The following is a 13490-nucleotide window of genomic DNA, read 5'->3' as shown; positions in this document are numbered from 1 at the left end:
CTGTCTAAAAATAATGATGGCATTAGCTTTGCATATCGGACTCCAAAGTATGACCTGGCTGAAATGTCTTGCAGCTCAGAAATGTAGCTGCTGGCAACACAGTGACCTTTTCTGTCCTGCTGGACAATGAATCACAGTGTCTGTCACCAAACAGTGAACACTGGTGTCGTATGGAGAGGATTTATACAGGGCCAGGGCACACACTGGGAAACAAAGCATATGAGCATACTTGGAGATGTCCACTTTTAATGCTAAATTATACATTCAGTAGTAGATTTAAAATAATGTATGCTTCTTTTAGGATATAATAGTGTTTAAATGGTGAATGTGGCTGTTTTTTTTGCTTTAACTGTATAATCCCTGCACAACCTTTTTTTTCAGCATTTTTGACCTCCTGTCAAAGAGCAATGCAATTCCATATACATAGGCACCTAAAGCACTCTATAAATATCAAGGTCCTACAGCACTATTACCTCACTGTACTGTGTCTACCGTAGAGATAAATGTGATCCTCTCAATTCCAAATAAAGAATGCATGAACCTTTAATATGTCATTCTGTAAAGTAGACTGTTATCAAGAATGGAATCTAGTAATTGACAGGATCACTTTGCATCTGTCTAATATATTGGATACATATTGTTGTTGCTTTTATTAAAATGATTATAAATTGCATCCTACTTATTGCATACTGACTGGCCAAAATGAAGAATGTAAATAAAATCTGAGTCTCATTCATGCATCTAGAATCCCAGTTGATCTATATAAGCTGTGGTATAGTGCAACAATTCTCAGACAGCAGCAGTGTGTGATAGTGGGTGCCTGTGAATCCAGTGGCTGTTATGATCAATGTGACCATCAGGACAGTCTCCCGAGTTTTACAGGAATGGCAATGTCTGAATCAAATCAGCATCGGAAAGCCAGCAACATGTTGAGGCAATTAAACTACAGACCTGTTACAGTGGACCAAATCACACAAAAAACGAATAAATAAATAAACACGTCAACACTGGACAAGTCATACCTTTTTCCTCTCGCTAATGTGCCAGGAGTTATGCATTGTGTGCTATGAGAGCCATTCTTGTAGTTATTTGGCACTTTTGTAGCTGGAAATAAAACACCAAGATCCTTTTTGTTGCCACTAGATGGCACTCCTCTAAAATTCAGTCAAGAAATGTTGGGTAACGTGAGTGCAATGCTTATGGTTTAATAGTTGCAAGACATCAAGGAAATAATAAGTGTGACCTAATTTTCATTTATGATTCTTTATGATTTAATGAGTCACTGCATTCAATGTGTTCAGTTTTATTAACTAGTTTATAATAATGATAAAAAGAAAATCATGATCATATTAAAAAAAAAAACTATTCCGGGTATTATTATTATTATTATTATTTATTTCTTAGCAGACGCCCTTATCCAGGGCGACTTACAATTGTTACAAGATATCACATTATTTTTACATACAATTACCCATTTATACAGTTGGGTTTTTACTGGAGCAATCTAGGTAAAGTACCTTGCTCAAGGGTACAGCAGCAGTGTCCCCTACCAGGGATTGAACCCACGACCCTCCAGTCAAGGGTCCAGAGCCCTAACCACCACTCCACACTGCTGCCGGTAACCTAAAAAAAAAAAAAAAAAAAAAAAAAAAAAGTTTACTGGCAGAAATGTGTTTACATACAATAGATTACTTAAAACCTTTGGTTGGTGGGCATTAACATTTTGTCTGCACTGCCATTTCTGCCCCTATTATCCTAGATTTGAATGATCATTTCCGAACCATGATTGTGCAGCTATGATGAAGTGCTGCATCTGTGGTTTCATGACTATACCAGCTTTGTTAAGGTTCCAGTTGAAACACTTCCTTTAGGAGCCCCGCACTGTAACATGGAGACAAACATCTGTGACTCTTCAGGACTAAACGTCATGGTAAGTCTAGGGTATTGCCACAGTATTCCTAATGTAAGAGTGCAGTGTTTTGTATGTTTATGAACAGACTCCCTGTAAGAGTAACACTGATGTCAGTCAAAACAAATAAAAACAAAACAAATGAAATAAAAAGAGGATGATTTTCATCAAACTTTTTAGACTTCTAGCGTTTGTGTATTTTTTAAAATGTTTAATTACGTCCACTAGCCCTAGGACTATTCTTCTAGAAGTTTTTTTAAACAGCAAGTAACACTATGATGTGAAACCCTGTGGAATTAGTTGCTAACACTGCATAAAATGAAAACAAAAACAAAACAAAAACATCTCTCCATCACTCTGAGAAAGATGGACAAAGGGGTTAATAAATAGGCTTCTTATACTGTAGCTTATACATAGGGTTTTTTAGTTCACTTTTCAAACTGCTCAGTGTATGCTGCTGTGAACATATGGGGGGATGTGAAAATTACTCATATCACACATTTACAGTGCAGTATATAACTGATGCTTTTTTATATAATTTGTTTTTTGTCACTGCAAACCATATTACATTCCTACTATATTAACAAGGGAACACAGCATACACATAAATATAGATTTTGAAAATGATGATAAATCTGATTATTAAAAATCTGATATTTTTTATTCAAATGCTGTATCCCTGACCCTCTCTGTCCACCCTGATGATTTCAGCACATGTGAAGAACTGCTGCCTAGAGTGTCTCGAATATCTCGAGCCTTAGGAATCTGACGGGTGATGTTTCAGAAGTGCTAATCATTTTTCCAACTTTTAAGGTTATTGGCATACCATACCATACCAATTTCATTTATATGACGTCCTTCATGTATAAGCATCCCAGTGCGCTTTACAAAAATATTCAGCAAGCCAAAAGAGTTCCACACTGCTCGCCAGTGAAATGCTAAATCCAGGAAATATGTTTTAATCTTAATACTGATTGAATCAGCATTCCGGATACACCCTGGAAAAGAGTTCCAAAGTGAAAGACCTCCAGAACTAAAAGACCATAGGCTTGTAATCCAGTTTGAGGCCATCACTGGCAGAGCTCAAATTATGAGCTATCTTTTAGGGATTAGGTAACTCACGCAGGCAGGCAGGGCCAGAACCATGAATAGCCTTATACAGTAAGCGAAGCAGTGTTTTAAAATCAAGGAAGCCAACGTAGTGACCTTTAAACTGGGGAAATATGTGTGCATTCTTGCTGCAGCATGTTGTTCTAGGTGCAGCCTATTCAATGGGGCATCTGGGAAACCAGCAAACAAGGAATTGCAATAATCATGTATCCCTCCAGAACATTGTTAAACCTTGTGCCATTCTGGATTACCATGGCAACCAAGCCAGTCTATATGAATGTGAAATCAGTATTTTACAGAAACAAAACAAAACAAAAAAAAATAACAACAACAACACAGAAACCAGGATTTAGGCAGAATCAACCCATGCTTTTATTTCATCTGTTGCATATAAAAAAATGTTTTCAATGAAGGTTCTGAGCATGACCTACAGTACTATCCCATAGACTGTAAGAGATAATGAATCCAGTAAAATAATTGTCTTGTGAAACCTCCAGACAAGTTGGCATTCTAAAGACATAACCAATAGAAAAAATAATAGTTGTTCAGGAGTCTTTGTAGTTACAGTTAATGTATCCCTTTTATACAGTTTAAAAACAAAAGCGACCAATTCCTTTGGGCCAGGGCTGCTAGAATCTACAGTATGTGTGTCAAAAAGGAGGCTCTGTTTAAAAGAAAAGAAAAAAGAAAAATAAATAACTTGTTCTCTAAACAAGCAAACATTTACTGGGCTGGGCAAAGGTAGATTACAGAATAGTAATCTGAGTACCTGAATTTCTTACTTGTAAAAAGTTGTATCAGATTGAATAAAAAATACACTACTACTACTGTACAGAACTGAACATTTTGTAAGTTTAAAAATGGGATTCTTATAGTATTGCATTAAAATATTAGATATAGTTAAACATGGGCACTGTGCACTCTTAGTGACCATAATAGTGTTGTGTTATTTTTTAAACATTTCAACAGAAATAAAGCTGCACAAGATGGGTTTTAAAAAAATGGGATTAGGTCTTAATAGCATAACATAAAGCTTTAATTGCCTAAGGCATCTGTTTTATGTTAAAATGCCCAGCCCTAGCCACACAGTCACATAACATCCTAATACAGCACAACAGAAGAGAAAAATAAAAATAAATTTAAAAAATACATTGTTTAAAAGTTAAGGCACAGCCCTGGGACCAAAGACCTGCGGCTTTTTAAAATCTGGTTTGGCTTTCCCCAGTTCTCCATAAACAAGCTCTAAGGTGACATATTGTATTACAGAAGATACATTTACATTGAATAAGTATATATAATAATCATTCTCTCACCAAGAGTTTCCAAATACAGCAACACCACCCCCATAAGGGATGATATAATAATAATCGATAATTTACAATAAACATTATAGTATGTACAGCACAATAAATACATGGTTGTAAACAGAGACAAACGAGACTGTATTACAGGTAAGGGCATCTGGTGAGAAAAAAAAAAAGGCATGGCACAAAATAATAAAATATTTAAACAATGCATTTAAAAGAACCTCTTTTTCTTTAAGCGCTCAATAAACCCAGATCCATTCAAGTTTTTCTTTTGTTCTATCTACAGACTCTCACCATAACCAAAAAAAAATAAAAAAAATAAAATATGTGGGTATAGTAACTTGCAAGCTAAAATGTACAGCTGTGAATGCTACTGTTACGTTCTACAGATATTTTAATATGGCAAAAAAAAAAAGCTTTAAAAAAATGAAGAAAACAAGTCACTTTTTTAACTGTATTATAAGAACCAGTATGCAGCTCCAAATGCAGTGCACAGTTTTGGCAAGAAAAAGCATTGTGAACTCTTCAGTGCATGTATTTAGCTCTGACTCCTGAGGCTCTACCATTATGCAGCTGATTGTCTTGTGTTGATGCTCCTTCTAATTAGGACATGGATAAAAACAGCATTTCCTTTTTTTTAGTGCAGACAGTTTTCTTCCCAATTCAACCCAAGCTGTAAAGCATACTACAATGGCATGGCACTGGATCTAAGCATCACCACTCTTAAATCTATTAAAGTAGACCCCTCCCTGTCACAACTGCAATATTTAACAGACATAAATACACTATGCTGAATTGTTAAAACCTTCGCACAGCAGTATTCACAGATGATTTACATATTAGTTTTTATATTATTTAGTCTACATTTTCATACAGAATAAAGCAGAACAGAGGTGTTGTATGCTCTTTTCCGGGACATTTGCTGATTACTGGAATTACATTACAATGTAACTATAATGGATCCATACAGTCGCTATTGTTTAACTGGCCTTTTTTCATAGGCAATGTAATTAATTCAGTGGAAATTTTAGCACTATATATAAAGACACATGGACACCTGTGTTAAAAAATATATAGTTGTCTGCACCAAAAGTATGCTGGATGTTAAACATAATTATAGTAATAATAAAAAGTGCCTGGGGATTATGCTTTATATTCACACAAAGCAAAAACAAAACAAAACAAAACAAATAACCAAAAAAACACCACATAGTGCTTGGATTTGTACAGCAAACTTGCAAGTTACTTGCTGCGAAAAGAAAAAAAAATGCAATAGCAGATGAAACTTTTAAAATATTATTTTAAATATAATATTTCCATACATTTGTTATAATTAAAAAGTAAAATCTACAAAATATCTCCATTTTACATACAATACAAAAACTCAAGAGGTCAAAACAGCCCAAAAGCTGCATTTTTTTTTCAGTCAGTTTTCAAGGAAGACTTGAAATTTAGAAAATTGTCTCGTTTAATCCACACAACATATTCCTCGTGGTATTTTGTTGGTAAGTTGCTATTTTCCTCCAACACTGCACTTTTCACATTGTCTTGTTATTTCTTCCATGAAAGAGTCCTGGTAGGATGTCATCCAGACTAGTGTTGTACACATTTCTCCAGTTACACAAAAACAAACCCTTTCATTCTTTTCTTTCTTTTTCAGGCGAGTTACAATCCACTACAATTATTCTGGAATAGTTTCTGTTTGCTAGAATAAAATAACCCACTCCAGCCTCAAAACGTCTGAACCCGAGAGTTGAATGTCATCAACTGACGTGTTGCTCCAATAAGCTTGAAATTCTGACACAATATTCCTGAGTGCAAAGTTATAGAACTACCAGCAGTCTCTGATCTACTCTGTCCAGCCCGGTGGGAGTGAGGAGTGGACAAGGTCGTGATGTGCAACATGTGCGCTTTGGAACTTTTATTATTATTATTTTAATTATTATTATTTATTCTTATTATTAATAATTTCATTATTATTTAATGCTGTCTACATTGTTATGTGTCGGCAGGCTGTTCTTCCTCCTCTACATTGCAGGGTTCCACAGAGACCTCCTCCTCCTCCTCTTCCTCTTCCTCACCCACCTGTTCATCTAGTGGGATTTCCGTGGACTCAGAGTCCTGAGTGCAAAGGGTTTTAGAGTCACTATAGCTGTTATCCTCTTCCTCCTCCTCCTCCTCCTCCTCTTCCTCTTCAGCTTGGCTGCCGCTGTCCTTCTCCGTGTCCGACTCGCCGTCCTCCTCCAGCGTCAGTTCAAATTGGAATTTATCAGCCTGCCCCTGCCGGCTGTCCTCCTGCTCACCCGGGGCTGGGGAGGGGCTCTGCGGGATTGTGCTCTGATACCACTCGCGATTGTCCTCTAGTGTGTCTAAGATGTCTTGTGCATCCGGGTGGACCAGGTCTGCCCACGTTTCCCAGAGAGGATGAACGATGTAGTCTATGAACCCCACCTAAAACCAAAAGAAAGAAGCTGTGTTGTTGTTTTGCTCACACTTTAATGTGGACATTAAACATTTATTGTAGTGTAGAATTTAGCATGAATTGATATATGAAATTGTTACTCATGTAATTATATTTGAATTCCTGTTACTTCTTGAGGTGTTTTTTCGTTCTTTATTTAATCTTTTAGGTAATGGGCCCTGTTCATTTTTCTTATGAGATTTAATATTTAAATATATGCAATTTAAATATATGCCTGCTATTTATTTATTTATTAATTTATTTATTTTGCTTCTTCTGAATCTAAATCTACAATAATGTACTTTTTATAATTTCTGGAAAACATTGTACATCAAGTAAGTATTAGAGGTTGTCAGCTGATTTATAAATCGTCAGGCTGGTCCTATGAGTTATAATCTAGTGACAGTAAAAAATCACAGTAATGTAAATGGTTCCTTTTACTCATGTCCTTCACAAATTAAGTCATTTCCCGTTTCAAAATGTACAGCTATGCATCACCTAGAATTTTAGGATTGAGAGGTTTTTATTTTTTATTTTTTTTAACTATATCAACAGAAATGTAGATATTTTATTTAACACCATGTAATCAAAGAAACTACAAAAGTACAGTATATCGCAAAAGCCTACCAGAGTCTAATAGTAGTACAGTATTTCATGTTAGATTTTGAAACGTCACGTTTTTCAATTTTTGCCAGTTTTTCGTTAAGTATATGGAAAACTACAAAGAGTAGTAACTCAATATTTTAACTTAACATTATTCAGCAGGTTTAATTTGACTTTATGAAGCAAAGTGTGTTAATTCTATAGGGTAATGCCACACTTTTGGCCATAGCTGCATGAACTAAAAAAAAGGAAACTGAGAGGCTGTTTAATGCTAAAATATCACATTTTCCGTTGCAAAAACAGCACGTGCTTACCTGTGATTTTTCGACCGATGCGTTGTGCTTGTCACACATGGGGCTGATCTCCATGCCTCTCTCCCTCTCCCGGTCTCCTTGACTAAAGAACTCCTCCATTATTCTGTTTGTCCATTCCCGGTACACCTGGAGAGGCTTGGTGGGATTACTTAAATCTGCGCAGTGGACCATGTTTTGTAGAACCTACACAATTAACACCAAAACAAATTCTTAGTGTTCATGAGAAGCATAGATCATGTTCTTGTTAATTAAACAATCAGTGTGAAATATCTACTTCAAATACAATGTTGTTATACAAAGCTAAGACTGCAGAATAAGACAGCTGGTACACTAACAGAGTAAAATAATAATAATAATAATAATAATAATAATAATAATAATAATAATAATAATAATAATAATAATAATAATAATAATAATAATTAAATTGCCAGATTGAAAAAGAATTACAATCTAGAGACCAACTCACACAACAAAGGTAAAACAAACATTAAGAAACAGTGTGATTAAATTCTGCTTTTCTACAATAGTGTTTACAATGCATAACATAAGTAATTAAGCGATAACGAGTAGTAACAAAGCAAATAATGGGTTTAGTGGTTGATGTCTCAAAGTAGTTTAATTGTTTAGGGTTTCAGTGTTCTATATATTTCTCTAGTATTTTCTGTTACCCCTACATTTACTGCAGTGTTTTGCAGTACTAATTAATTGTCCTGTTGAAGGACTTCACTGTAACATTACTGCGTCCGTACTGTGTACAGCATTATTTTGTCATGTTTATTTTGGCAGACATAAAGCTCTCTCCTGTGCACTCATCTGAGTGGCTTTGAAACCTAAAGCTTAACACTGTCCCATTGTGAACAATGGAAAAATAATATATTTTACAGAAGTTATATACTTACTAACACAAAACCGAAATATAGTCATATAGATCATCATAATTATGTATATATTTTTTGATTGCATATGCCAACAGGTAAAAGGCTATTGACCAGTTTGTATTTCTTATGCATTATTAAACAAAAACTTACATACATAATAAATATAACATTTGAAAAGCATTAAAGCTCATTAAACAAACAAACAAACAAACAAACAGACAAAAAAAACTCTTACCTGTATCCTATCTGAGTAATTGTCCAAAAGGAGAACTCCAGAGCTGGTAACTTTTTTGGTTTCCACCATAGTTTTCAAGTCTGCCAACAAATTCATGTGTTTGGACATATCTGTTGCAAGAACCTAGGAGAGAAAAATATGCATAAGGTCTTCCTCAAATGTATTGACTAGACTGAAGCAATAGCTTCAAAGAGGGACGGATGTGGCCTGGGGGGGCACCCTCTGTCCTGATGGCAGCAACATCACAGAGGTGAAGCCCAGAAGGGAAGGATGTGGGCAGCAACAAATGTGATAAATCAGACCAGGTATAAATATGAGCTATCATTCATTTGGAAGGCTGCGGCCCTCGCTCTGCCTCCTAAGCCATGTCAAGTCTAAAGTAAAAAAGCAGTTCTATAGAAAGATACACATGAGTAATTCAAAATGGAATGAATCAATGGCAGAAATGAGGAATATATGGCAATATGAATTTTGATTATTCAAAAGGCCAACGTCTAATGAATGAAATATGCTTTTTTTTTTTTTGCTGTTGGAAACAGCAACTCCTCGTGGGCCGTAGTTTGTCTTGCTAAATATCCACAAGCCTGCATCTACTTACAATGTCAATGACCATTTTCCTCAGTGATTGTCTCTGTTTTTTGGTCAAATTCTGGAAAATGTCACAGTTCTCATCCTGCAGCAGCTTGAAGCCCACAGCCAAATGATGATTCTCCAGCACCGATGAGTCATTGTACATCAAGGCAAGCTCAGAGTCTGAAAGCAGCACGGAGACAGGGATCAGCTTTATTGAAATGTCCAAGAAAGCGTTCAAAGGCGGAACAGCACTATTCTACAGAGACTGTGACAAAAAAAATGTTGTACCAGAAAAGAAAACCAGCAGACATATGACTAGACACACATCTGGCGCACAATAATTAATGAAATGGTGATTGTTAATTAATAAAAGATGATGGTAAATAATGGCAGAAGTTAAACAAAAATCCTATACAACAGATTAAATATAAACTTTAGTATATATATATACTTTATAATGCAATGTTGATTTTGGTGACACATGTTTTTTGTGCGTCTAAAAAAATGTGTTTAAAACCAAGCCATATGATTTATTTTTCATTCTTAAACATCTAGTTTTACTACAGTGTACAGTGTTATAATATAACTGTAGGTAATAACAGTACTGTATAACAGGTTTATATAACAGGTTTACTGTACTAAAATAAAACCTTATTTCCACTAGTATTCTTAATAAAAGCTGCCCAATATGCACATGTATGATACATTCCTTTCTTTCTGAGGTAGCCGTAAGTATAATATTCTAAGATGGCTGACGGGAGCTGTCTGCTGCTACAGCTCCACACAGCAGTGTTTAGCAATACACTGAGCTCTCCACTGCTGCCTCCTTTTCTTGCACAGAACAATGACAGCTTTTACTGCTGTGGAGATACAGCTTCTGTCTTTTTAATTACATAACTGGAACAATTCTGAGCGACTGTGGAAATACTGGCACATATATGTACAGTGAAGGATTAGACAATTTTAAGATACTATGTTAACTTCACCGGAATACAATTCATTGAAAATTGTGTCAATAAATTCCTTTTTAAAAATGCACAAAAGAGATTCATAAGAATATTGATTTGCTCTGGCTTCATTATATGTGTTTTAACTTATTTTCAATATCAAATTATTCCATTTTTATTATAATATACCAGTTATAAAAAGGGAAAATCATGTAAACAAATTAGTTCATCTTTAGCGAAAAATATTTCTTACATTATATGTATTTTTGTAATACTATTACCTTAGCTTTATTTAGAAGGAAAATATTTGAACGACCGTATAGCAGTTCACTTTTAAACATTGCTTTACCCCAGTTTTTATAAGGTCGTTTCAATAGAACCTACCATTTTTTAACACTGATGTAACTGTACATTCCAATCTATTTCGTGTTTATTGTTTCACTCTTAACATTCTTAAAAATGTTCTTGTTTCTGTTTTTCAGATGATCAAGGCAGCTGCAAATATGAGTGTCCTTTGATCCCTTTCCCTTTGTCTGTCATTCAAGTGCACTTATTCCAGCCCAGCAGTCCATACAAATTGCTGGAAGCCCTTTGTTTTGAAGCTGATGAGTCATCTAACAGCAATTTATTGCAGGGTAGTCCCAGGGTTAACACTCAGGAAATCTAAGGTTGGGGGAATCCATTGCCTCATAGGAACTCCAAAGTTGAAGCAGACATTTCCAAGTTTATAAACACACTGTTACAGACTGTATTCTGTAAAATGTATTTGGTCATACATTATTTGTATTGGACACAATGGGCTCAATTCAATAAACATTTAGCTGGAAAAAGATATTAGGATATAGACATTCATAAAACAAGCTAACAATTGTGAAGCTTTTTTAAAAATACAGAATATTCATTCATCAGTTGTGCTAATCGAGTCAAAATTTTAAAAAAATGGCTCCACATTTGCTCAGGTTATTGCATGGATTTGTATTCTCTTAAAATGCTTTTTCCAGCTAGAAAGTGAATTGAATCAGGCCCTATGTAGGACTCATAACAAAAGTCTACATATTATTGTATAACCAATTGCATGATCTCTTTGAAAACCGACATAACATGCATTTAAGTATTCATAACATGGTGTAGTAACATTTGCTTCAGTGCATTTCTAAGATGGGTAGCCATCAAGTTGAGACTGCATGCGATGTTAGATTTCAAATTGATTATGAAGGGTTACGCATGAAGGTACACAATGTTACTCTACATGTATGTATCCTTTATGAAGGATTTATGAATATCGCTACTACATACTATCAAATTCAAATACAGCTGTCCCAAAATGTCTTATTTTAAAGTCTTATGTTAATTTGTTTAACACTGACAGATGATCTATTACTGAATGTAAAGAACATTTTCTTGCAGAACAAAAGCTCACTCACTGGTGCTAATAAGGAACTGGTTGGATACTCCTGGGTGATCTACGTCATGAATAGCACTGGCAAAAATGGCAGCAAGAATTTCCAGATCTGTGAACACAGCCTAGGAAGAAAAAAAACAAACAAAATAACAAGACTTAATTATGTGAACATAAAATGTGAACAGCTTTCACGTAGCCATATACTGTCAGCTGAAATCATTATCTTCCCTGTGTAATATAAATATAACCCATCCAGCATCAGGAATCATATCTGAAACCACGTGCAGGTACAAAAGGTTTGAAATTCCAACTATATATTAAGTTTTTGGGGTCTATTTTAACATCCCGAACTGTGTCCGATCTTAATAACAGCAGCATTTAATTCTGTAAAAATCCTGCTGGAGTTTTCAAGGGTGATATATTGCCCCCTCTTATTAACATCACCAAATACAATTTAAATATACTGTGTGTATATATATATATATATATATATATATATATATATATATATATATATATATATATATATATATATATATATATATATATATAATATATATATATATATGAAATGCCTGCGACAGAAAAGGTGGGCTACATTTTTTGTGTACTGTATACAGTATGTTACAATCATTCTGTTAAACCAGGCATTTAACCAAACGACTAAGAAAATGTAGGATTTTGGCCAAAAAATATGTCGAAATTGTGTTAAACCCCTGGTTTGTAACATACACACATTCCAATCAGACGGTAACACTGGCTGCAGATAGTGTAATCCAGCACAGTTTTGACACATTTCACAAACCCACAAGCCCACCCTCCAAGATGAAATTATCCAACACCTCCAGGAAATCACACTTTTTTTTTTTCAAGCGGCCCTGACGTCAAAGGAAGTATCACTCACTGAGAGCAGCTAAGAGTCAGAAGTGATAAATACATTCTTAAAATACTGGTGTAATACTGAGCTGTAACATTTCTATATCCTCCTTTTAGAAGTATAGCTAGCATGAACACAAAATAGCTACTCTCAGTGCATGGGTTATTAGTTTAAATAGCTTCTCGAACCAACAAAACCTGTCACTTTTATACCCTATAATAACAGTATATTTTGAAACAGATCTATTTTTGTCTTATTAGGCTCGTTTCTCAGACCCTGGTTAAAGGTAGTCCATGATTACTGCTAATTAGGGTCTGTCAAACCAGCTGTTTACGTGGTAAGAAAACATACAAACAAATAAATAGATTAATACAGTATTTATATATAAAGTACTAATGACTTTCAAAAAGTACTTGGCAAATTAGGAAAACACTTCATACTGGAACAAATAGCTTTGACATAATGTTATTTGAATATATAGTATGCATAGCATACAGCATTTATTTTGACAGCACTGGTCTTTTGTGAGAGTGATTGATAACACAAACCTCTAGAGCAGGGGTAGACAGCAGCACGTGAGTGGACTGAGCAACATCAGCAGCGTGAATGTTGTTGTGATATGCGACATCTGCATGGTAATGATCTTCTAAAGTCATCAAGTAGGTGATAAAGGTGTCTAGAGGAATTTTGAAGGTTTTTAACAAATCCCGTTCCTAAGATTTAAAAAAAAAAAAAAAAAAAGTTACAGTATTTGAATCTCTGTCTGAACAGAACAACATTTTATATAACAACATTGCTGGTAAGTCTGGAAAATGGTAATTATGTTATGTTATGCTTATTAATATAAAACATGTAGGTGAGGATTTAATAC

General features: G+C 34.8%; 1 protein-coding gene across 12 annotated transcripts in view; it reads right to left on the bottom strand.

The window, feature by feature from the left end:
- Positions 1 to 3362: 3362 nt before the first annotated feature.
- The window catches only part of LOC117425413 (cAMP-specific 3',5'-cyclic phosphodiesterase 4D-like), a 354582-nt gene continuing 344454 nt past the window's right edge, over positions 3363 to 13490 (bottom strand). For all 12 annotated transcript variants that reach the window (XM_059012627.1, XM_059012640.1, XM_059012616.1 and 9 more), the window contains 6 exons: positions 13168 to 13332; positions 11765 to 11864; positions 9419 to 9573; positions 8821 to 8943; positions 7705 to 7887; positions 3363 to 6777 (listed from right to left, as the gene is read on the bottom strand). In XM_059012627.1, coding sequence (XP_058868610.1) covers positions 6325 to 6777; positions 7705 to 7887; positions 8821 to 8943; positions 9419 to 9573; positions 11765 to 11864; positions 13168 to 13332 — 1179 coding nt within the window. In that variant the 3' untranslated portion in view covers positions 3363 to 6324. The remainder of the gene's footprint in view (positions 6778 to 7704; positions 7888 to 8820; positions 8944 to 9418; positions 9574 to 11764; positions 11865 to 13167; positions 13333 to 13490) is intronic.

This window comes from Acipenser ruthenus, chromosome 1 (genome assembly GCF_902713425.1).
Source record: "Acipenser ruthenus chromosome 1, fAciRut3.2 maternal haplotype, whole genome shotgun sequence".
NCBI classification, from domain to species: Eukaryota; Metazoa; Chordata; class Actinopteri; order Acipenseriformes; family Acipenseridae; genus Acipenser; species Acipenser ruthenus.
Note: the sequence above shows the minus strand (reverse complement) of the source record. Positions and strands in the feature narration are given on the sequence as shown.